Source organism: Carcharhinus amblyrhynchos, chromosome 8 (assembly GCF_965287045.1).
Source record: "Carcharhinus amblyrhynchos chromosome 8, sCarAmb.v2.hapA, whole genome shotgun sequence".
NCBI classification, from domain to species: Eukaryota; Metazoa; Chordata; class Chondrichthyes; order Carcharhiniformes; family Carcharhinidae; genus Carcharhinus; species Carcharhinus amblyrhynchos.
The window spans coordinates 42,724,543-42,750,817 of NC_137331.1; the positions used below are offsets into that span (position 1 = coordinate 42,724,543).

Here is a 26,275-nt window from a genome sequence, read left to right on the forward strand (position 1 = left end):
ATAGTGCATAAGAAACAATCTGCACTGTATGTTAATACGTGACAACAATAAATCAAATCAAAATCAAATAATGTTATTTAAACTGATTTACAGATGAACGTACTTACCACTAAAACTTTCAGAACTAAATGATTCTGAAAAGATGATTCAAGCCTGTGGTTTTCTACAATACAAAATACACAAAAAAAAACAAATGGCAAGTTAAATAAGGGTCACCCTTAAAGAGAGAAGTAGAAAACTGCTAAAACATATTTATTCAAGAAATAAATACCATAGAATTTCAATGAGTAAAATATAGAATTTTTATTGGTTTTACCACCACTGCAAAAATATTTAATCTTTTCATGGGATATGGACATCACTGGCAAGGCCAGCATTTGTTGCCCAACCCCAAGTTCCCCTGAGAAAGTGATGGTGAGCTGCCTTCTTGAACTGCTACAATTCATTTATCACCTGTAGCAGTTTGCAGCAGACTGGCTTGCTAGGCCATTGCTGTGGGTCTGGAGTCACATGTAGGCCAGACCAGACAAGGATGGTGGACTTCCTTCTCTTAAAGGACCTTAGGGAACAAGATGGGTTTTTACAACAATTGATGTTAGCTGTCATAGTCACCATTACTGAGATTCTATTAAGCGAATTTAAAGTCCACCAACTGCTGTGATGGGATTTGAACCAGCAACCACAGAACATTAGCCTGGGATTCTAGATTACTAGTTCAGTGACATTACCATTGCACCAGTTAATGCATAGCAACTCCCAACAGAGCAGCAACACCCCAGCAAAACGGCCAAGGAGAAATTTTTGAAAACGAACAGGATCTTAAAGACTTTGATCACTGTACACTAGTGTCGAGTTGCTGTTGGAGACAGTGAGTGAGATTGTTCACTATGAAAATATCAACTGTTAATTTATTCAAGCAGCAGCGAGTTTTAATTGGAGGTTGCAACTTTGCTGAATTTAAAATGATTGCTGAGACTCCTTCATAGTTAAATAATTCAGTCTGATTTGTGTGTGAAATGTGTTTACTCTGTTACATATTAATTCATTCCATTCTGCACTTTAGCAAAGAAACATGTTTTAAAATTCTTGCGGAAGACTAGATTGACTTATTTTCAGTTTAATGCAGATTGAGTATCTCGCTCTAACTTCCTGCTTCAACGCATTAGTTACAGTGTAAATAAATCTGATCTAACAGTTTAGCCTATATGTCGAATGGTACTCTTGGGCATTAAATGTGAAGTAGCATATTTTGGGGAAAGCAAAAATATATCTAAATAGCATCATAGAACAGGCATCACAAATACAAAAATCTCGATAAAAGTATTCCAGATGCTGGAAATCCAAAAACAATAAACCAAAAATGCTGGTCAGGCAACCCGTGGAGAGAAAGAGAGTTAACATTTCAGATCAAGTTGACAGTTCTAATGCAAGGTCATTGATCAGAAAGGGTAACTCTATTTCTCTCCACAGATGGAACATTGTGTCCTGGCCTTATAAAGGGAAATAGGTTTGACCATATTTGGAATAGTTGGTGCATTCCCAGGAAGGATGGTAAAATAATTAAAAGGGGTACAACAATGAATTATGATTCTACTGTACTAAAATATGATCAATAAAGAATGAACATTAATAGGGATTTGAAAGGAACATTCAAAATAATGAAAAGGTTTGGATGATTGTTTTTAACTAGCTGCTGAGACTAACAATTGTCACCAAAACAAAAGGAAAATTTTGGATAAATGTTTCCACACACAGGGTGATTACAACATTGAATGCTCTACAGGAAATAGCTATTGTGACAGAGACAGGAGTCACTTAAAAACTGAATTAGATAGGTCTCTCAAAGAGAATATCCAAGACTAAGGGCAGCAAAGTACAATTTGAACTCATGTTGAGAACCGACATAGGCACAATGGAATGATTCATCTCCTCTTGTACGATAATTTCTATGATTGGGTTTACTCTGGAAAATGTTGTTATTCTCAGCTTTTATTAAGCTACAATTGATACCACAACAAAACTGACCAGCTCAAAGTCTTGACCACTACATTGGTCAGATGTTCAGAATCTCAGTGATTGCAGAATTGGTATCTGACTTTCGTGTCTAATGTTTTTATGTACACTTCTCTTCCCAATCCGCAGGCAGTGAAAAACAGTCATACAACATTCAATCAGTAGGGAGGCAAACGTGCATCTCTCTCCAAAGAATCACAGAATCATAAAATGATACAGCACAGAAGACCATTTGACCCATTGGGTCTGTGCTGGTTTTTTTGGACACAATAAGTGGTCTCACAACACCAGGTTAAAGTCAAACAGGTTTACTTGGCATCACGAGCTTTTGGAGTCACTCACCTGATGAAGGTGCAGCATTCAGCTCCGAAAGCTCACGCTACCAAATAAACCTGTTGGACTTTAACCTAGTGTTATGAGACTTCTTACTGCGCCCATCCCAATCCAACACTGGCATCTCCATATCATGGTTTTTGTTTGGAGAAAGATCACAGGGGAATGGGACTAATCTGACAATCCTTTTATAGTCCTGTAAATGGTTCCCTTTCCAGCATTCATCCCAAATTACCCTTTGGAAATTTACTATTGAATCCGCATTCACTACCTTTGCAGGCAATGTATCCAGATCACAAGTGTGCAAAAAGAAGTTTCCTTATCTCACCTCTCATTCATTTGCTAATTACCTGAACGGAACGAATGATTGCACTTGCTGTGGAAACTGGTCACCTTTAACTGCAAATGAGGAAATTTTACACCAGGACTTTAACTCAAAGGTGAGTAGTCATTGAGAGCAGTCTGCACTTACCCCATGATGTTAAAAACTCGGCAGCACATCTGTAAATACGATTCATAATTTCAATAACTAAAGCATAAACAATACTGGGGACAAACAGCACAACAGAGCTGAACATTGACGGAGATTCTTCATTATAAGATAAGACAAGTTCCTCCATATAAAAGTAGATCATCATGACAATAAGGCAGATGTAGAGGCTGAAGCAGACAAATGGAACAGAAACCAGGTATATGCGCAACTGTCTCTTAAAAGAAGGATAAATGGGTTCTTTCCTGCCGGTTGCTGGGTTCACTCCCAATGTTCCATGAAAACCGGGCCGAGGTTCTTCAAACTCTTTCTTCTTTGTCAGAGTCCCCCACTTATAGGAAAGTTTAGCGCACCAACGCTTCCAGACTTCAAGGACAATGGTCGACCACACCAGGTTGAAGGTGGCAAACACTATGTACTTATCGTAATCTTCCCATGCAAATAAATAGTAAGGCATGCCAATTACAGCCATGGGAAACAAGGCAAAGGTGAAATACTCCAAAAAAGCAAAATAGAGAGCAATGCTCTGTCCAAAGTATCTCTGGATCTCATCTGCAAAAGAGAAAAAGAAAATAGAATAGCTAACCATGAGAAACAGGCACAAGTTTTAAACTGATAGGAGCCAAGACTGGTTTCAAGTATTTGAGGTTCAGCCCCACTATTGAAGTTCCAACAGACTCACTGGTCACCAACACATGTATGTTCGTAAACATCCACCAGCATATCTTTTATTGTATTTCTCGTAGGCAGTCACTTGTTTCCGAACAACAGGGATGATGTGCCATTTAAATTAGAAGATATGAAGAGCTTGACACGTGAGGGGTGTTTGAGGACTCTGGATCTGAAATCAATGGAGTTTAGAAGGATGGTGGGGTTTGGGGTGGGGGGTGGAATCTCATTGAAACTCTCATTGAAATCTTACTCACATCCACTCTATCTGGGCCTTTCATTATTACGGAATAATGAGAGGCTTGGATAGAGTGGACATGGGGAAGATGTTTCCATTTGTAGGAGAGACTAGGATCCGAGGGCACAATCTCAGATTAAAGGGGTGACACTTTAGAACTGAGACAGGGAAGAACTTCTTCAGCCAGAGGGCAGTGAATCGATGGATTTCATTGTCACAGAAGCTTAGAGGCCAAGTCATTGAGTGTACTTAAGACTGACGCGGATAGGTTCTTGACTGGTAAAGAGATCAAAGGTTACGGGGAATAAGTGGGAAGCTGGAGTTGAGAGACTTACCAGCCTGACAGCATGGCGGAGCAATCTTGATGGGCTAATTCTGCTCATCTATCTCATGGTCTTATTAAAGGACCATTGACTTATCAGTGCCTTATTGAACAATACTGGTACTCAAATCAAATCAGCCATCTTTTACTTTCTTCTGCGACGTGCATCATAGAAATGTGCAATTTTTTGCTTGTTATTAGATTTGAAACACATGAAAAGCAATGCCATTTGTAGATGATTTCAGTTACACTAGCAGATCCTCTTTGACATTTGGTTGAAGGATATGCTGTTGCTTAACCATACTGAATGACTTGCAACGTAACCTTACTTGCTTCCGGCACGGGTACCGCTGCTGCCTCCATGCCAGAGACCCAGGTGACTCTGTGCGGAGTTTACATGTTCTCCCAGAGTCCGTGTGGGTTTCCTCTCATAGTCCAAAATGTGCAGGTTAGGTGGATTGACCAAACTAAATTGCGCCACTGGGGGATAAGAGAGGTAAATGCGTGGGGTGGGCCTGGGTAAGATGTTCTATCAGAGTCAGTGTAGATTCAATGGGCTGAATGTCTATTTCTGCACTTTAGGGATTCTATGATTCCCACATCAACTACAATCAGCTAATAACACAGTTCTCTGGTGAGTGTAGGGGACTGATGCGCGTCAGAAGTGGCACGTTGTGGGGAGGCTTTAAGACTCGCAAAAGCACAGTGAGCTATTTATTGAAAAGTAGGCATGTGCCATTTATAAAGGATGCACCACACTCATCGGCCTTCTGCTCCAAACAATGGGAACAGCAAGACCTGAGAGAAAGGCAGTCTGCCTACTTGGCGAATACAGCATCCCTCAGTTCAGGAACTAAATGCGACAATAGCACACAAATATTCTCTTTTCTTCACTCTTGGCATTCTTCACATCCTATAATAGACTGACCAATTGTCACTAATCAGGAGAGGTGGGAACCCTTACAAGAAAAGCCTACAATAGCTTGAGTAGATCTGCTAAAATGTGGAGCAATTGCATCAACACTCTCAAATTCATTCTTTGACACAACATCTTTATGTATTCAGCATGCCTTTGTGAAGTGCTTCGGGTGCTTTGTATATTAAAGACGTGAAATAACTTGCAATCATGACAACAACAGCTTGTTCCTGCCACAATACCAAATTCATCTGCTGTGCTTTTTCCAACATTGTTCTCTTTCAGGAGCATGCCAAATAGGGGCAGCCTCAGGCACAAATCGCCTGGTCCTGGAGATTTACCCACTTTTAAGGTCGCCAATACCTTGTCCTTCACTATGTCAATTTGCTCAAGAACCTCACAGTCTCTCTGCCTGAATTCCATACCATCGTCCTCGTTCTCTTGGGTGAAGACCAATGTCCTCTGGCTCCATCTACAGACTGTCTCCTTCATCCCGAATGGGCCCTCCTCTTTCCCTGGTTATCCTCTTCCCATTGACTTATTTATAGAATATCTTGGTAGTTTCTCTACTTTCATCAGCCAAAGCTTTCTCAAATCTCCCTCTGCATTCTTAATTGCTTTCTTAAGCTGTACCCTGCACTTTCTATGCCTCTCTAATGCCCCCATTGATTTGCTCCCCTTGTACTTTTTAAAAGGCTCTCTTTCTCTTCTCATTGTATGCTGAATATCACTGGTCATTCATGGTTCTCTGGGCTTGCTATTCCTGTCTATCATCCTGGAGGGAACATGCTGGGCTTGCACCCTCCCCATTTCCTTTTTGGATGTACCCCACTGCTGTTGTCTAGATTTTCCCATTAGTAGCTGTTCCCAATCTACCTTGGCCAGATCCTGTCTTTTTTACTAAAATTCACTCTCTCTCAATCCAAAACCTTTTCTTGCAGCTTGTCTATTTCCTTTCCATAACAAACTTAAATTGTACTATGTTGTGATCGTTATCAATAAAATGCTCCCCAGCATCACCTCAACCGCCTATCCAGTTTCATTCCCCAGAATCAGGCCCAGCACAACTCTATCTTGTTGGACCCTCCACATACTGACTTTAAAGAAGTTTTCCAGTACAAATCTCAATAAATCTACTCCATCCAAGCCCTTAACATTATGTATATTCCAGTTAATGTTGGGAAAGTTGAAATCACCAAAGATAATAAACCTACTGTTTTTACACACCTCCACAAACTGAGCACATATTTGCTCCTCAATATCCCTCTGACTATCTGGAGGTCTGTAATAAACACCTAACAACGTGGCTGCCCCTTTATTATTCCTAAACTCTACCCACAAAGCTTCATTTGATGCCTCCTCCAATATATCATAGCTCTTTACTCCACTAACTGACTCTTTAACAAATAATGCAATGTCTCTTCCTGTTTGACCTGTCTCGCCTGAAGATTCTTTATCCCGGAATGCTGAGTTACCAATATCTCTGTGATGGCTACAACATCACAGTATACAACAGTGCTCCTCCCAACAGCACTGGCAAAACGTCCTGCAAGAATGTAGTCCTGCTCTGGTTCAGATGTAGACTGTCCCATTTGTACAAGTACATGAATGGGGGGTGTGTGGGTGGGTGTGTTGGGTACATGACTACTAGGAAAGAACTGAGGGCAGTGGGACTAATTGACAGCTCTTTCAAAGGCATAATAAAGCAAAAAGCACCCCCTCCTGTGGTGTATCATTATTATTTGATTTAAACAAATAGAACTCATGACTGCAAGTATAAAGTTTTAAAGTTTTTTTAAAGTTTATTTATTAGTGGCACAAGTAGGCTTACAACAACACTGCAATAGTTACTGTGAAAATCTCCTAGTTGCCATTTGCCAGTACCTGTTCAGGTACACTGAGGGAGAATTTAGCATGGTCAATGCACCTAACCAGCACATCTGTTGGACTGTGGGAGGAAACCGGAGCACCCGGACGAAACACAGACACGGGGAGAACGTGCAGACTTTGTACAGACAGTGACCAATTCCGGGAATCGAATCTGAGTTCTTGACGTTGTGAGGCAACAATGCTAGCGATACCTTCTGCTTAATAACAGGGCAAATTCCCCAGTAAAATGCAGGTAAGTGGAGGAAATTACATATTACAAACTATGTGCTTTAACTCAATCCCAGTCACTGACAGAAATACAGACTTCCAAACATGATTGACAGGGTTATTAACCAATCATTTCAACTCCACCTGGGAAAAGTGGCGTCAGCATTTGCAGATAAGCTTTCTTTAAAAAAATCTTTATAGGCACTTTCTTCCCTTTAGGGAATATTGGGGAGGTGGTGATAACCCAAGTCTGATTATCATGTCATGAGCACTCCTTCTGTGGCCTAAAGATCCCAGCATGGGACCAAAACCTTGAGCTTCTGGCTCAGAGATAGGGACTATACCACTGAGCCAAAAGATCAGGAGAAAGCAGATCATTGTTTAGGGCGTAACGATTCCTGGCTAGATGCCATGGGACCCTAAATGAGCTGTTGCAACACAGTTATGAAGGTTAATTCTTTCCTCAAGGGAACAAATTTCGCACGTACAGCTACAAGTTTTTCTGGCTGGGACTGAGCTGAGGTTTTATGCAAATCTGACTGATGAATTATCTAATTTGTTGACTTACCAAGAGGCTGAAAGGAAAACTTCACTCGCCGATACCAGAGGAAGCTGAGCTTTTTCAGTTCTGCTGGGTCATGTAGTGGGTAAAGTTGAATTAGAAGTCCGCTGGTTTGCAAACGGCGAACTAGATGAAAACGTATGTTGTTCATAATAGATAAATAATCATCTCTTTCACAAACTGTCAGCCAAATAAACGAGGTATAAAAACTTTAATTGAAATTTTATTAGAGTCAAAAGTAGGCTTTCATTGACCAAAAGATAAAATGCTGGAAAATATCAGCAGGTCTGGCAGCATTGTAAGGAGAGAAAAGAGCTGATGTTTTGAGTCCACATGGCTCTTTGTCAAAGCTGTAGTGAGCTTTGACAAAGGGTCATCTGGACTCGAAACGTCAGCTCTTTTCTCTCCTTACAGATGCAGCCAGACCTGCTGAAATTTTCCAGCATTTTCTCTTTTGGTTTCAGATTCCAGCATCTGCAGTAATTTGCTTTTCTCTTTGGCTTACATTAATACTGCAATGAAGTTACTGTGAGAGAAAAATGTTGCACATATACAAAATAGAGAGAAAAAAGGGTAATATTCAAGGTTGGTTGTTCAAAGTTTTAAAGTTTATTTATTCATGTCACAAGTAGACATATGTTAACACTGCAATGAAGTTACCGTGAAAATCCTCTAGTCGCCACACTCCAGTGCCTGTTTGTTCGGATGCACTGAGGGAGAATTTAGCATGGTCAATGCACCCTAACCAGCACATCTTTTGGAGTTAGAAGGAAACCAGAGCACCCAGAGGAAACTCACACAGACATGGACAGCGCATACAAACTCCACACAGACAGTGACCCAAACCAGGAATTGAACCCAGGTCCCTGGCGCTGTGAGGCAGCAGTGCTAACCACTGTGTCACCATGGTTGTGGTGAAAACTAACAGTTCCATATTACTGTGTGAGAACAAATGAAATTACTTCCAACAGATCACTGCTGTATGCATCTCTGTGTAAGGAAGTTTAAAAAAAACCTTCATGTTGAAGAAGCTAAAATTAGAAGTCACACAAGGCCTCAATCAATATCACCAATTTTACACAGCGTCAGCCACAATCCAAACAAAAAAGAGCAAAATCAATTGACACAAAACATTGGGTCAATTGTATGGTGCAATACTGCATTGGACATTGTCATTCTGCAGCTCAAGGAACCAACTCTACCTGCTGCCTTCAAACACCACAGCAGCTATCACTTACAGACAAACCCTCAGTACACCTTTAAGCCAAGAATGACGATGACACAAACTTGGGTTTTTCCAGGGGAAGATTTGACAGAAGAACATTCCAATTGATTACTACTGGGGGATGTAAGTTTAAGAACTCAAAGAACAAAGAGTGGCTAGGAAACTTTTCCATCCAAAGATGTTGTCAGTACTTTTTCACAAGGTAATACAGAACAGGAGCAAGCCATTCAGCCCATCACGTCTGTACTGGTCCTTTCCAGAAGAGCAACAATCTGTAATCTCAATAGAGGGCCTGAACAAAATACCCACAGTAAGAAGTCTCATAACATCAGGTTAAAGTCCTATAGGTTTATTTGGTAGCACAAGCTTTTGGAGCGCTACTCCTTCATCAGGGGCAGAGTACAAAGGAAGTCAAGATCATACTGTGCGCTCTTCTGTTCACAGCATGCCTTCAGTGCCTTCCTGTTCTGATAACTAGAAGTATAGGCATTATAAACAGCTAAAGCATTAGACCAAATAGCACGACTCCAAACTGCCAACCTCAGGATAGAATCTGTGCTAAATATCAGATCTTGCTGGTTTACAAGAAAAGCAAAATAGGAACCTTAATTCAGTTAATAGGAGACATGTGAAATCAAATAAGTTTCTTATTGAAGTTTAAAAAACCTAATAGTGAAGAAATAACATCTGAAACAAAAATTAATAAGCTGATTCACATGCTTAGATGGGGTCAAGAGTTGTCTGGACAGCTCTGAGCATGGGAAAAGAACAGCACCCAATGCACCACCAGCTAGCTAAATTGTCCCACAAAGTTATTTGGCTAATTTCATAAGCATTTTTCCTGTCATTGGCCTGAAAATTAAACTTTCTCTCTCCACAGATGCTGCTTGAGTGTTTCCAACATTTTCCAGTTTTATTTCATACTCTAATTCTTCCCAAAAACATTTTAAACCAGTGGCTCTGGTCAGAAAGAGTGAACAAGTGGCGTTGTTGTATGGGTTTTGTGACATTTGCACAAGTGTCTTGCAGAACGCATTCCATGACTTTACCAATGTTCTTTAAACCCAACCCACCCAACCTTGTTCATGCCTTGTGTCAGCCTGGGTTTTGTACCCTAACGCACTCTTTCTCTCCCGTTTTTCTCATCTTTAAGAAACAATGGAAGCTGAAATACAGGAATATGAGCTACTCACAGATTGATTTCCCAGGGTAGAGTTTGGCTGGTGGGTGACCAGGTACCATGGTCTCATTCCCTGCCCTCAGATTCTCTAACTCACGCTTAATGATGAACTGCTTTTCTGCCATCGTGAGAAAATCACTGTCATCATCTGGAAACAATCAACAGGCATTAATTAACATGGCGCTTTTAACATAGTGACCCACCCTTGGGTATTCTCAAGAGCATCATCAAGCAAAATTTGATGATAAGCCAAGCAGAGATATTTGAACAAGTGATGAAAAACTTGATCAAAGAGAAAGAGACTGTCTTAAAAGGAAGACAGAGGGGCAGAAAGGTTTAGGGAGCAAATTCCAGAGCTTAGAGCCTTGGCTGCTGACAGAACTGCAGTTAATGGTGGAGCCATTAAAGTCTATTTATCATTGTCACAAGTAGGCTCACATTAACACTGCAATGAAGTTACTGTAAAAACCCCCTAGTCAGAACATTCCAGCGCCTGTTTGGGTACACCGAGGGAGAATTTAGCATGCTGATGCACTGAACCAGCATGTCTTTCGGATTGTGGAAGGAAGCTGGAGCACCCGGAGGAAACCCACCGTAGACAAGGGGAGAACATGCAGACTCCGCAGAGACAGTGACTCTGACCCACGCTAGAAATCAAACCCAGGTCCCTGGATCTGTGAGGCAGCAGCGCTAACCACCGTGTCACCATGCCACCCCAAAATCAGATGTACAAGAGACCTGTGATAAAGTAGTGTTACTGTAATTATACTGGACTTTAGTGAGATTGCATGCAGGGTACAGTTTTGGTCTCTGTGTCGAAGGAAGGACATAACTTGCCTTGGATAAAGTGCAATGAAATCACTATAGTGATTTCTGGGATGAGTGGATTGCCCTATGGGAACAAATTGAATAGACTAGGCTTATACTCTACAGAGTTTCGAAAAATGAGAAGTAATTCATTGAAGCAGGGTTAATGAGAAGAGGCAGCTTATCCTGGCCAACTAAAACCAGGAACTGTCATGGTCTCAGAATAACAGGTTGACCAAGTAGGACTAAGATGCTGAGAAATTTCTTCACTCAGGGTGCTGTTAACCTTTGGATTGCTCTATTGAGCATGCTCCATTGATGAATACACTCAAGGCTGAGATTGATAGATTTTTGGACATGAAGGGAATCAAGAGTTATAAAGGGAAAGATCAGCCATGATTTTATTGAACAGTGAAACAGGTCTGAGGTGCTGCATGGTCTATTCCTTACATATTCTGCTCTTGTACATGTTACGTCAGGCAACATGGTGGCACAGTGGTTAGCACTGCCGCCTCACAGTACTAGGGACCTAGGTTCAATTCTGGCCTCAGGTGACTGCCAGTGTGGAGTTTTCACCCTCCTCTTCCGTTTGCACCCTCCGTGCCTGTGTGGATTTCCTTTGGGTGTTCCAGTTTCCACCATCAGTCAAACCCACCAACGCGGGTTAGATGGATTGGTCATGTTAAATTATCCGTTAGTGTCAGAAGGTAAATATGTGGGGTTACAGGATAGGGCCTGGGTGGAAATGTTGTCGGTGAAGGCTCAATGGGCCAAATGGCCTCTTTCCACATTACAGGATTCTAGTATTCTATGATGTTCGTAAAATCGGAGGACCGTATAGATCTCAAAGGGCTATAGGACTGGAGAAGATTGCAAAAATGGGGAAGGGGTGAGACCATAGAGAGGTTGAAAACAAGGATGACAATTACAAAAAGCAAAGTCTTGTCAGACCAGCAGCCAATATAATTCAGCGAATAGATGAGCTGATGGGTGAATGAGACTTGGTGTGACAGGCAGTAGAGTTTTGGATGAGTTATAATTTATAAAATGTACAAGGTGGAAGGCAGGGCAGGAGAATGTTGAAATAGCTGGAGTCAAAGCAAAATAGTTCAGGAGTGGATGTATAGACTGGTCTGTACCAGGTTAGCAACTCTAAGTCTGGGTAGTACAAATATTTTGGCATTAGGAAGTTTCCATTTTCTAACCATCAACACAAAACAAGCAATAATCAGATTATTCTAACCTTTATTGTGGAATTATTACAGCCTGTATGGATCAAAATTCAACAGTTAAAAATTGACATTTATTCAATTACCATGAGGAAAGACATTCTCTTTCAACTTAACATCTACCACTTCAGAAAAAGCATCAAAATAATAAGGTCGTCAAATTTACAATCTCGCTTTGAATAATTTTGCAAAATATTTGAAGGAAAACATTTAGAAGCTACAGAAAAATATCATTTTTTTGTATCAATGTCACTAACTGAACGATATTGATTAGCCTGAGTTATAAGGCACAGTACAAACAAACACTGCATAATCCATACTGATCTCAAACTCAGTACTCTGGGTGAAGTTGAAGTCTTCAATGTTAAACCTTTAAGTGAGGCATTAAAAAGACACAAAAGGCAATTTATGGATTAACTTTAAAACAGGTTATCTTAATACATTAGTCTTCTTGACACTTTAATTTGTTTGACCCCTTATTTAGGCAGTTGAAATTTTAATTACATTGTTTAAAGCTTATTTACTACTGAAACAAGTAGAGGTTTACAGCATGGAAACAGGCCCTTCAGCCCAACTTGTCCATGCCACTCTTTCTTTTTTAAAACCCTTAAGCTAATTCCAATTGCCCGCATTTGGTCCATATCCCTCTATATACATCTTACTCATGTAACTGTCTAAATGCATTTTAAAAGACAAAATTGTATCTGCCTCTACTATTACCTCTGACAGATTGTTCCAGACACTAAACACCCTCTGAGAAAAAATTGCCCCTCTGGACATCTGTATCTCTCCCCTCTCACCTTAAACCTATGGCCTCTAGTTTTAGACTCCCCTATCTTTGGGAAAAGAATAAGCTTACATTAACACTTAATAACATTTAACATTTAATTAACAAATTAACATTTAATAAGCTTACATTAACAAGAGTAAGCTTACATTAATACTGCAATGAAGTTACTGTGAAGGGCAGAGGAATTTTCTTTCCTGAATGTATTTGGAGAGATTAGTGGAAACCTGACAGGCAAATTGTGCAATCGGCAATGAGCTTATATTAAAAAAACAGCAAAAAGACACGGAAATAAAAGAATACAACAGACGTGCATTGATAAAGCATTTTTTATGATTACTGGACACCTCAAAGTGCTTTACAGCCAATGAAGTACTTGCTTAAAGTGTACTGACTCTGGTTATATAGAAAACTACTGCCTAGCCTTACAGGATGCTCTGCAATTATGAAAGGTGTTCCAACAGGACGACAATGCGTGCTCAGCATACTGACCATATACAAAATTATACTTTTGGTTCTCAGTTTCAAAACAAACTCAAATGGAAGCCTGGCTTTGGATGAAATATAGCTGATTCCAACAATTGCTGACTGTACATACAAAGAATTGGCTGTGGTTCAGACCAGTTTCAACAGCAGGGAAGTTTGCCACATTAGCAGAAGTTGCCAAAACTAATCTCCGTCCCACCTTTCATAATTCCAGTCACTTGCTTCTTTTTATGCTCATGTACAAGACATCTACGTTACATTAAATCTCAGTCTGTAGCAGAAATGTCACCCCTAAAAACAGCTAACAAGTATTTCATTTTATTAATCTATTTCAGTAATTAACAACTCCATTAAAATTAATTCACACTATTTGCTTTGTCATCAATTCACTGCAATAGTATAGCCACACTGGAATGCAGGAACTGATAATATTAAATATCTTGCTATAGAATATGCTTTTGAAATCCTCAAGGTGGATGAAGTGCACTTCAACATTCTAAAATATTTGTTACTAACAAGGAACTACAAAAGGTCATGATTGTAGCCCAATCCATCACACAAACCAGCCTCCCATCCACTGACTCTGTCTACACTTCCCGCTGCCTCGGAAAAGCAGCCAGCACAATCAAGGACCTCACGCACCCCAAACACACTGTTCCACCTTCTTCCTTTGGGAAAAAGATATAAAAGTCTGAGGTCACGTACCAACCGACTCAAAAACAGCTTCTTCCCCGCTACCATCAGACTTTTGAATGAACTTGTCCTGCATTAAGTTGATCTTTCTCTACATCCTGGCTATGATTGTAACACTACATTCTCCTTTCCTTCTCTATGAACGGTATGCTTTGTCTGCATGGTGTATATGTATATACACTATTCACTGTATATTAGTACATGTGACACTAATAAATAAAACATTTCATGACAAACTTACTTGTAAAATTTTTGTAATATTCCTTGTTGTGATAAGTAAAGGCTCTCATTGATCCATCTTGATACTCTTTAATGAAACCCAAGCTTTCAGCTCCCAGCAGCAACCTTCTCCAAGATGCTCCAATAAGATAGATTTTGGAGTTTTCACCTTGGTCCGCCAGAGGTCGAATACTTAAGTGGGCTCCTTTGAAATAAATGGATGCACTCTTTAATATGTTACAGTCCTTAGGGTAACCAGCCAACTATCTCTGATTCCATCATCGTCACTTTATTGGTGATCATACAATACAATCACTGCAGTGCAGAAGGAGGCCATTCAGCCCATCATGTCTGCACTGATCATAATCCCACCCAGGCCCTATTCCTGTAACCCATCATGTCTAGCCTGCTAATCACCTGACACTAAGGGTCAATTTAGCATGGCCAATCCACTTACCCCTCACATCTTTGGACTGTGGGAGGAAACTAGAGCACCCAGAGGAAACCCTTGGAGACATGGGGAGAACATGCAGGCTTCACACAGATAGTGCCCAAGGCCGGAAATGAACCCAAATCCCGCGCAGTATGAGGCAGTAGTGTTAACCACTGTGTCACCTGTGATAGGTGCAACATACTAATTATGCTTTATTTGATTTCAATGTAAAATTACAGACACACACGCAATCCTGGCACAGCACATAACAGGTTGCTATGCTTTAATTATGCAGACAAGAGCACATTACCGTGAAGCATGAAATGAATTTATGTACAATTGCCGGATCGCCCCTACAATTACTCGAGGTTGTCTCTGCGCTGTCCTGTGTAGTGAAGGCCGCCTTGGAGAACACAGAGTCACTGAGCAGAGACTGATAGCCAAGTTCCAAACCCAAGATCCCTCAATCGAGATCTTGGGTTCATGTCACACTATCTGTAACCTCCACAACTTGCCTAGACTTGCAAAATCTCACTAACTGTCCTGTCTGGAGACAATACACATCTCTTTAACCTGTGCTTAAAGCTCACTCCACTCTTTTAAGACTTAATTAGCTGTAAAGATTTGCATTCCAATCATTATTCATGTAAATTGAGTTTGTGCCTTTATAATGCTCCGTTTGTGATCAGAACTCCCACTCACCTGACGAAGGAGCAGTGCTCCGAAAGCTAGTGGCATTTGCTACTGAATAAACCTGTTGGACTTTAACCTGGTGCTGTGAGGCTTCTTACTCGGTCATAGAAGATAGAGGGTAGCAGTGTAAGAGTGCATTTCTGAAAGGAGGGCTGTGATAAATGGCATTCCTCAGGGATCAGTGCAAGGACCCTTGCTATTTTTATGTATCTTTACATGATCTGGAGGAAAATGTAACTGGTTTGATTAGTAAGTTTGCAGATGACACAAAGGTTGGTGGATTTGCAGATAGTGAGAGGACAGTCAAAGAATACAGCAGGATATAGATTGGTTGGAGACTTGGGTGGAGAGATGGCATATGTGAGGTAATGCATTTTGGAAGATCTAATATAGTTGGGAAATATACAGTAAACAGCAGAACCCTTAAGAGTACTGATAGGCAGAGGGATCTGTGTGTACAGGTACACAGGGTCACTGAAAGTGGCAACACAGATGGAGAAAGTAGTCAAGAAGGCATATAGAATCATAGAAACCCTGCAGTGCAGAAGGAGGCCATTCAGCTCATCAAGTCTGCACCAACAATTCCAGCCAGGCCCTATGCCGTAACCTCCCATATTTAGCCTGCTAATCCCTCTAATACATGCATCCCAGGACACTAAAGGTCAACGTAGCACAGCCAATCCAAGTAACCCGCATATCTTTGGACTGTGGGAGGAAGCCGGAGTACCCGGAAGAAACCCACACAGACATGGGGAGAATGTGCAAACTCAACACTGACAGTGACCCAAGCTGGGCATCGAACCCGGGTCCCTGGAACTGTGAGGCAGCAATGCTAACCACTGTGCCATGCCATCCATTAATGGCATGCTTGCCTTCAACAGCTGGGGCACTGAGTTTAAAAATTGGCAAGTCATGTTGCAGCTTTATAGAATCTTAGTTAGGCTGCACTTGGAACATAGTGTCCAATTCTGGCCGCTATACTACCAGAAGGACGTGGAGGCATTGGAGAGGGTACAAAAAAGATTTATCAGGACATTGCCTGGTATTGAGGACATTTGTTATAAGGAGAGGTTGGAGAAACTTGGTTTGTTCTCACTGGAATGGCGCAGGTTGAGGGGCAACTGGATAGAAGTCTACAAAACTATGAGGGGCATGGACAGAGTGAATAGTCAGAAGCTTTTTCCCGGTGTGGAAGAGTCAATTACCAGGGGGCATAGGTTTAAGAGGCGAGGGGCAAGGTTTAAAGGAGATGTACAAGGCAAGTTTTTTTACATAGAGGGTGGTGGATGCCTGGAACTCGCTGCCAGGGGAGTTAGTGGAAGCGGATACGATAATGAATTTTAAGAGGCGACTGGACAAATACATGAATAGGATGGAAATAGAAGGATATGGTCCCCAGAAGGGTAGGGGGTTTTAGTTCAGTTGGGCAGCATGGTCGGTGCAGGTTTGGAGGGCCAAAGGGCCTGCTCCTGTGCTATAATTTTCTTATCTTTGTATTTTATAGATAGATTTTTGATCACTAAGGGAATCGAGGGTTACAGGAAAGCCGATGTAAAGAATGTCAGATCAGCCACAATCCTATTGAATAGCGGAGCAGGCTCGAGGGGCCGAATAACCTATTCCTTATCCTTTTTATAAGGTCTTTGGTCCTATCACCATTTTCTGAGTCAGTTGAGTTCTTTCCTTTCCCCCTGTAAAATGTACTAAATGAGAGTTTCCCTCCAGTATCTTTTTTCTTTAATATAAAAGCAAAATACTCCACTTGCTGGAAATCTGAAATAAAGACCGAGAATTCTGGAAATATTTGGCAGCAGTGACTAACGGGCTTGTTTACCAAGTTAATGGACTTATGTGTAAGTGAATTGACTTTGAGCAATATAAAATCTCACCCAACATTTCAGATCAGTTCTGATGAAAGGTTGCCAGTCTGAAACATTAACTCACTTTCTCTCCCCATTGATGCTGCCAGACCTGCTGAGTATTTCCAGCATTTTCTGTTTCTATTGCATTTATATTTTCTATTGCATTTATATCTACTGCACCCTTAAAATAGTAAAATGCACCTGGACATTGCACAGCCGTGATTCATAAAGGAAAATTTCCACACCTCAGTTCTGTTCCAACAAATAAATCTCAAGAGTATTTCCAACATTTTCTCCTTTAATAACAAGATTGATGACCTTGAGGTTTTTATAGTTGGCTCCAACTTTGCTTGAGCTCTTTTTATTTCAATCAAAAAAGTACATTCCAGACCAAAATGCCCTACAGCTATGCAGTATCAAAATATGGTGGTGTATGGGCTGTCAGGGAGGGGTAGTACCTCTGGTGGGGGGACATGTCACATCCTTTTCAGGGCAGTTTGTCCACCCTTTGTCCCCACCTGACACTCAGCTCTCATCTGTGGCTCCCTGTAGTTGTTTGCATGTGACATTGGCCACATGTCAAAGCTGTTGCCCGATAAGCCGACTAAACCAGGTAAGGGTAGCCGACAGGTCTCAACCCTTGGTGAGATAGGGCGATATCTATCCCACCATGCGACAGACAGACTCCGGCAGATTGTGCAGACGAGACCAATGGAAGGTCCAATGGTCAAGAAGGTGGTCTCTGCAAGCATCGTGGAATGCAAAGAGCAGGACAAGATACAGAAGACGTCCTGGTCATCCACTGCGCCTAGTCCCATCTCCAGCCATCTTGACTCTTGTCTTGCCACTGGATCCAGATGGGAATTGGGAAGAGAGACTGAGGCTGATGCTGCACAGCTCTCCCTCAGTTTAATCCAAATCAAGCGCTAGTCTCAACACCATCATCATCATCATCATCCACAAGTCTGTCCAGTATGTGCCAGGACATTCCGCGCCTGAACTGATCTGATCAGTCATCTTCAGACACACCGCATCCAGCCTCAAAATGACTAACAGTGTCGAGGTCCTCGTTGACAACGATAGATGAACAACAACAACAATCAAAATATACGTGTTTAGTAGTAACGAAATACACTAATCAATTCAGACCATTAATAGATAGACAAGTGCATCATACTCACCGCCCAAGTGCTTTCTGCCTTTGATTTTTTGAACAAGCCATTCTATTGTCTCTGCCTGGGTTTCTTTGGCAAGTTCTAGTATCACTAATGGTGTAAAAGTAAATTCAGTATCCTCAGAAATGGAGCTGTTTCTTTTCATCCTTGCAGCACTTTCTGAAACAGGTAATTAGTGACATTAGATAGATTAACAGAACTGTTGTAGCTGGGCCAAGTTAACAAGAATACAATGTCGAGAGCACAATACCAACTGTCAAAACCAATCTGCTAAATCCATTATGTGCTACAAGAAATCTCCCCTGCTGTTGGATCACAAGTGTCCATCTGAGAGGGCAGATAGGGGCCTCAATTTAATGCTCGTCCAAAAGACAGTACCTCGGCCAGGGCAGCGCTCCCTCACTATGGCAGAAAAGGAGCAGGGTGGCATAGCAGTAATGTCACTGGACAAGCAATGCAGACACTCAGGCTAATGCTCTGGGAACACAGCTTCAAATCTCACCACAGCCACTGGTGGAATTTAAAATTCAATTCATTAATCCGAAAGTATAATCTCAGTAATGGGCCGAGACAGCAATCAACAATTGTTGTAACAACTCATCTGATTCAGTAACAGAGGAAATCTGCCATCATCCCCTGGTCTGGTCCGGTCCATTTGTGATTTCAGATTCAGTCAAATGTGGTTGACTCTTAACTGCCCTCTAAAATGGCAATGGCCAGCCATTCTGTCTTTCAGGTTCAGCATCACCAATCACTACCATATGTACAACCAGTTGTCCCCTCCTCTGTTATATATACCCTCAATATCTAGTGTGCCTGGAGCTGTAACATTAGAACTCCTCACTTGTAATCTCACATGTACCCCACACACAGTTTTTCTATCAGTCAGAAGATGGAGTGATCAAGACTGAGCTTAGATTAATTTTAAAGCAACTAATTATCCTCTCAATACAAACCACACTCATCTTACTGGTCAGTACTGGTAAAACTTAACTCTCTCTCTGATTGTTAGAAACTCAAACTGGCTACAGACCTGCTGTATTCCCCATAAAGAGAAAGAGAAGTTTATTGCCAACCCGTGTAAAAAGGATTGACTTATAAAAAAAACTTAATTTTATTTATTAGTCAAAAGTACAGTGGCACAGTGGTTAGCACTGCTGCCTCATAGCGCCAGGGACCCGGGTTCGATACCTGGCTTGGGTCAGTGTGTGTGTGGAGTTTGCACATTCTCCCTGTGTCTGTGTGGGTTTCCTCCCACAGTCCAAAGATGTGCGGGTTAGGTTGATTGGCCATGACAAATTGCCCCTTAGTGTCAGGAGGATTAACTCGGGTAAACACACGAGGTTACAGGGATAGGGCCTAGGTGGGATTGTGGTTGGTGCAGACTTGATGGGCTGAATGGCCTCCTTCTGCATTGTATAGCGATTCTATTCTAAGTAGGCTTACATTTTAACACTACAATGAAGTTACTGTGAAAATCCCCTATTCGCCACACTCTGGCGCCTGTTCGGGTACAGCATGAATTTAGCATGGCCAATGCACCTAACCAGCATGTCTTTCGTAGCGTGGAAGAAAACCAGAGCACCCAGAGGAAACCCACGCAGACACAGGGAGAACATGCATACTCTGTCCAGACAGTGACTCAGGCTGAGAATTGAACCGGGCCCCTGGCGCTCTGAAGCAGCAGTGCTAACCAATGTGCCATCGTGCTTATTTTATAAGAAACACCAGTCAAAATTGAGGGTTTAAAAAGGGAAATCCCTCTCATACAACAATGTCTACTGCTGTGCTCAAAGGATAGAAGCCATTGTAACTTTTCAGGGGGAGCAACAGAACAAAAAAAAACTATTCAGGCCTTCAGGTCTATTCTGCCCTTCAGTTAAATCATGGTTTACCTGTCATCATTCCACTTGTACACTCACCAAACAAAAATAAACAACTTCAATGTGATATTTGTTTACAAATCTTAGAAAATAACTTGTGTGGAAATTACACATTATGTGCACATTAATGAAACATTAATTTAAAATGCCAAGTTATGATTCTGAAATTAAAATTGAAACAGGAAATATTAAATCTATAAGACAGACAAGTCAAAAGATTTGCATTGATATTGCACTTTCATGGCCTCAGTTTAATCACTTCACAGTTCACTTTACAAGGGTAGACATTGTTGTAGAAAATGCAGCAGCCAACTTGTGAATACTGGAAGCCAGAGTTATTGAGATTTTGTGGGAATGCATTTGGTTTCAGAGTTAGGAAGAGGCAAAATCTCAAAAGGGAATCATGCACAAAGCCATGAGTTTCAAATTAGAGTTGTTGGGAGGCTGGGAACTATCAAGATTTTAGTCTAGAAGTACAGGATAGGATGCAGGCACCAGACTTTTGAATGAACTGAAGCAAAACAAGAACATAAAATGCTGGGAATATCTGGCAGCAGCTGAGGAGGTAGAAACAGTGTTAGCCTTTCAATTCAATGACCTGTCACAGAGAAGTCAGGGAAGGGGAGAATGAAGAGTTCAGTGGGAATGGGATCTTCCCCAACATGAACAATAACCTGCAAATTGTAATCCCAGGCTGGATTCAGCTCAGGGGTATATGGTATAGGATACTGTTTGGGAAAAGGGGCATTTCTCAGAGGTATTTGAGAATAGGTATTTGGGAATAAGGGTTAACTTCATGAGATACTGGGTACAGCCATTATTCTAGTTAAGTGAAATGAAATAAATCACTACAGATGCTGGAATCTGAAAAACAAACAGAAAATGTTGGAATATCTCAGCAGGTCTGACAGCATTGGGCAGCAAATAAAAAACTGCTACCGCATGGCACTAGGGACCCAGGTTCAATTCTGGCCTTGGGTCACTGTCTGTGTAGAGTTTGCACATTCTCCCTCTGTCTGGGTGGGGGTTCCCTCCATGTGCTTCTGTTTCCTCCCACAGTGCAAAGGTGTGCCAATCAGGGTGCACTGCCATGCTAAATTGTCCATTAGTATTGGGGGACTAATAGGATAAATACATGGAATTACGAGAATGGGTGCTGGGTGGAATTATCATCGGTGCAGGCTTAATGGGTCAAGTGGTCTTCTTCTGCATTGTAGGGATTCTATGATTCATCCATGGAGGGAAAACAGAACCAAGGTTTTCAAGTCTACATCAGAGCTCAGAATTAACTGCGCTGTTGCTGTGTACGGTACTATAGAATGCCTAAACTGCAGAAGGAGGTCATTTGGCCCATTAACTCTGCACTGACTCTCTGAAAGAGCATCTTATCCATTCCCTTCCCCATAGCCCTGCGCATTTACCAGGGCCATTCCACCTAACCTGTATATCTTTGAACTATGGGAGGAAACATGAGTACCCAGAGGAAATTCATGCCAACACAGGGTAAACGTGCAGACTCCACACAGTCACCCAAGGCCAGAATTGAAAACAGGTCCCTGTTGCTGTGAGGCAGCAGTGCTAACCACTGTGCCCACTATGCTATCCATATTTCCTATATTTACTGACAGCTCGGAAACCAGACATTCTCTCTTCCACTTTCTTCCGTCGGGAAAAAAATATGAAAGTCTGAGGTCACATACCAACCAACCCAAGAACAGCTTCTTCCCTACTGCTGACAGACCTTTGAATGGACCCACCTTATATTAAGTTGATGTTTCTCTACATCCTAGCTAATGACTCTCTGCACTCTCTTTCCTTCTCTATGAACAGTATGCTTTATCTGTATAACACACAAGAAACAATACTTTTCACTGTAGGTTAATACATGTGACAAGAATAAATCACATCAAAGTCAGATCAAATCATAATAGGGAGCTTTATATTCAAGTTTGCTGATGACACAAACATCGTTGGCATAGTAAGTGCTAACTACTGTGTGTTTTCTCTTAAGTTTAATAAACATTCTTTACTAATTGATTACAACAAGGCTGTGCTGTTCCTCACTGGTTTGTATATCCCTTCTCACATTATTATGTACCACTAAGAAAGGGTGTTCCAAGTCTGGGTTTTAGAATACTCTGGTGTTTGAGATGACAAATCCCACACCATCACCTGACAACACTGCTGCCTTGAGCCATTATTCCCCAGCCCAGGCTACTCCACCCCACTGCCCTGTCCAGTTAGCAAGACCCTGCTGCATTGTCTCCCTGGGTTGGGCTGGCGTTCCCTGCAGGAGGGCCCGAGGAACCGCAGGCCACTATCCGGAGCTTCAAGCCACCCAGCCCTTCAGCACAACCGCCTACCTCACTCACCAGCTCGCGGCCGCCTCCGCCGCCCTCAGCCACCGCCTGCCCGGGGAATGTGGGCGGGGTATCCGAGCCGGCTGTCAATCATTCAATCCCGGCCCCTCCCCGGGGTTGCCGTGGCCAGCAGGCAGCCAATGCGCAGACTCGGTTCGCTGCGGCCAGTGCGCAGACTCCGTTCGCTGCAGTTTCACTGGCTGCACCGTGTGTTTTGGCTAAGATGAAGTATAATCTCCACGTACTGAACTTGGTTGAAGTCACGAGATTACCCTGAGGCTGCATTTGAAGCAATTTTTAAAAGAGGCATCTCGGCCTTTTGGCTAAGATGCAAATGAGATCAAGCCTTGGAGGAGGAGCTTTGCGTACTCCAATCAGCTTGGATCATATAGGTCAAGCCCAAGGCAGGAGGTGAGAGCCCAGATTTGTCTGATAGGAAAAAGTCTGACAACACCAGGTTTTAGTCCAACCTATTTATTTAGTCCAACCAGGACTAAAACCTGGTGTTGTCAGACTTTATGTGTTTATGCCAGTCCAACGCCGGCGTACCCGCATCTTGTCTGATAGGATCAGGAATGTCTCAAATTGTTGAGACTCTAAATTGGACTTGATTGGATATATAGATAAAAGTGTTCCAGTTGCTAATGCACCAATTCTATCAGTATGCCATTTCAGCATCTCAATTTATATCTGTACCTTTGGAGCCAAGACTCATCAAAGCTTCCAGTGCATGAGAATCACAGAATCCCTCTAGTGCAGAAGGCAACCATTCAGCCAATTAAATCTGCACCAACTCAGTATCTTCTGTTGGAATAAACCTGAAATTAAAAGATACAAGATGGTTACCTGGCACAAAATGGACTCTGTGAAAGATATTAAGATGTGCTGACTTAGGCACAGACATTGCACAACAAGTTAAATCCTGTTAGTTAATTACTAAAGGAAATAAATCAGACCTTGAGGTCCAGATGATCACCTTAGCTTGAGATAAGGCAGAACCAAAACAATGAGTTTTGTTAACAAGATCAGTCGTTGAAAGAATGGCATTAATGTATAACAATGTGCTAACTGCTAATTGTCTACTCTCTGAAATGTACAACAATGTGATAACTGCTAATGTCCATACTTGTCTACTCTACATATAACGATGTGCTAACTGCTAATGTCCCTACTTGTCCACTATTTGAAAATGTATAAAAGAAGCGCAGCTGCCATTTTAAAGTTGAGAAGGTGACTGCGAGCGCTGCGGAGAGCCCAGCACTTCTCCCAAAGCTTTGTCCAATAAACCGCATGTTGAATCTTTAAGTCTGACTCTAAGTGGTGATTCTCCCACAACATTTCCATCCCTGTAATCCCTAATCCCCCTAACCTGCACATCTTTGGACACTAAGGACAGCATGGTGGCACAGTGGTTAGCACTGCCGCCTCACAGTGCCCGGGACCTAGGTTTGATTCCCGGTTTGGGTGACTGTGCGGAGATTGCACATTCTCCCTGTGTCTGCAGGGCTTTCCTCTGGATGCTCCAGTTTCTCCACACAGTCCGAAAGATGTGCTGATTAGGTGCATTGGCCATGCTAAATTCTCCTTCAGTGTACCTTTTTACATTTTGATTTTGCAGTCTTAATTTTCATTCCCCTCCCCCAACTCTTTATGGTCCATGTCAAATCATATTTGTGCTATTTACTTGAAGATTACTCAGTTTCCAAGCAATGGAAGCACCTAGCTTGCTGTCCAGGATACATGTCTAGCTAGAGAATCAATGCATATAATCAAGCATAAATTGGACATGATGACTGGAAAGCCTTGGGCAGTGCAACATTTTAGCAACAGTAGAAAGGTCAAGTTTATCAGTGTGTCAATAATAACAGTTCTGCATATCTTCAAGTAAAAACACAGAGGGGTAAAGCTTTCCCACATAATCAGAACTGATAAGCTCAGTGTTTTTAGAATTGGCAATATTTTAAAATAACAAAGCTTTATCTTTATTATAAAGTTTATTCATTAGTCACAAGTAAGGCTTACATTAACGCCACAATGAAGTTACTATGAAATTCCCCTAGTTGCCACACTCTGGCATCTGTTCAGGTATGCCGAGGGAGAATTTAGTGTGGTCAATCAATCTAACCAGCATGTCTTTCAGACTGTGGGAGGAAACCTACCCTATCACTATCAGTTCCAATCAAGCAATATTTCTGTTGGGTTTCCTTTGGATGCTCCAGTTTCCTCCCTCTGTCTAAAGAAGTACAGGTTAGGTTGATTGGCCATGCTAAATTGCTCCTTAGTGTCAGGTGAGTTAGCAGAGTAAATACATGGAGTTACAGGGATAGGATAGGGCCTGTGTGGATTGTTGTTGCTGCAGACTCAATGGGCCAAATGGCCTCCTTCTGCACTGTAGGAACACTATGGCTACAGTGTGATACACAATAATACCAACAGTGCAGGTTCAATCCCTGTACCAGCAGAGGTGGTGTTTGGGGCCTTTCCCATAATGATATCGCAGCATAAACAATGAATAGCAGCCCTCAGCACACTCCATGAAGAAAGAAACAGAATTAATTAATAATCTAACAACAAGGGAACATTTATCTAACAGTGATCATAATATGATTGAATTTAATTTTTAAGTTCCGGGAGGGGAATGTTACCAAAATTCCAGATTTCGGTAAGGCTACCTTTAGCAGGGTGAAACAAAAACTGCCAGTTACAAACTGATTCAAACTTTTATTGGCATTGGGGTACCAGATTAGAAACCCCAAGGTATATTGTGAAGACAGACTAGACCCCAACAATTTTGGCATTAGTGTGAGGATAAAAAATGATTCATTCCAGGTACAAATCTACTGACAAGCCAAGGGGGTTTTTATCAAACAAACATTATTTAACAACACAGCTTAATTATAACAAATGATTTAGCTCAACTTTTAATGATCAAACAATATTTAAACGTGACAAGATACAAATCTTAGCTGCTAACCTATCACTATCAGTTCCAATCAAGCAATATTTCTCTAATAGACTTAAATCTTTCTTTAAAATTAGTGAGCAATACACAGGCATATTTGGCTTGCCATTAAGGTTAACAGTCCTGGAGCTTTTAGAAAGCCTCTAGAGACAAAGACAGAGAGATACTTCTTTCTTCTAGTAGCCCTAGGCAGCAACGGCTCTTGATTTTTAAAAATGAAAATGAAACTGATTTTTCCTGTAAACTTAGCTCTTCCCATTAACCACTTAACTCTGGCCTGTCAATCAACCTAATTGAAACTCACGACTCTGCATACCTTATTTAAAATCCCAGGAGAACATAAATAAACAAAAGGTCCATTAACTCTGCAAGGTAACACATTCCTGGCTAAAATTAGTTATTATCCTTTCTACGTTGGGTAAAAATACAATAGATGATCACAAGATGTATTTAGCTTCATACAGATGCTTCAATATAGTAATGAGCACATTACAAACATTCTGATATTTTTGTTACAGAGAGTACAATGCTGTTCAAATTATATACAGTAAAAAGTCTGACAACACCAGGTTTTATTCCAACCGATTTATTTGATAATAGACTCACAAGCTTTCGGGGTTAGCCCCTTCGTCAGGTGAATG

At 41.5% G+C, this 26,275-nt stretch overlaps 1 protein-coding gene across 3 annotated transcripts in view; it reads right to left on the reverse strand.

Moving 5' to 3' along the window:
* Positions 1–22,776, reverse strand: part of ano10a (anoctamin 10a) — a 76,546-nt gene extending 53,770 nt beyond the window's left edge. The window contains exons 1-7 of one of the 3 annotated variants that reach the window (XM_080193958.1): positions 22,685–22,776; positions 18,436–18,588; positions 14,289–14,471; positions 10,059–10,193; positions 7,647–7,766; positions 2,819–3,388; positions 108–163 (exon numbers count right to left, since the gene is read on the reverse strand). In XM_080193958.1, the coding sequence (XP_080050084.1) occupies positions 108–163; positions 2,819–3,388; positions 7,647–7,766; positions 10,059–10,193; positions 14,289–14,471; positions 18,436–18,574 (1,203 nt within the window). In that variant the 5' untranslated portion in view covers positions 18,575–18,588; positions 22,685–22,776. Of the gene's footprint in view, positions 1–107; positions 164–2,818; positions 3,389–7,646; positions 7,767–10,058; positions 10,194–14,288; positions 14,472–18,435; positions 18,589–22,069; positions 22,125–22,675 lie in introns of those variants that run through there. The other 2 variants (XM_080193959.1, XM_080193960.1) reach the window with 2 other exon arrangements.
* Between the last annotated feature and the right edge of the window lie 3,499 nt (positions 22,777–26,275).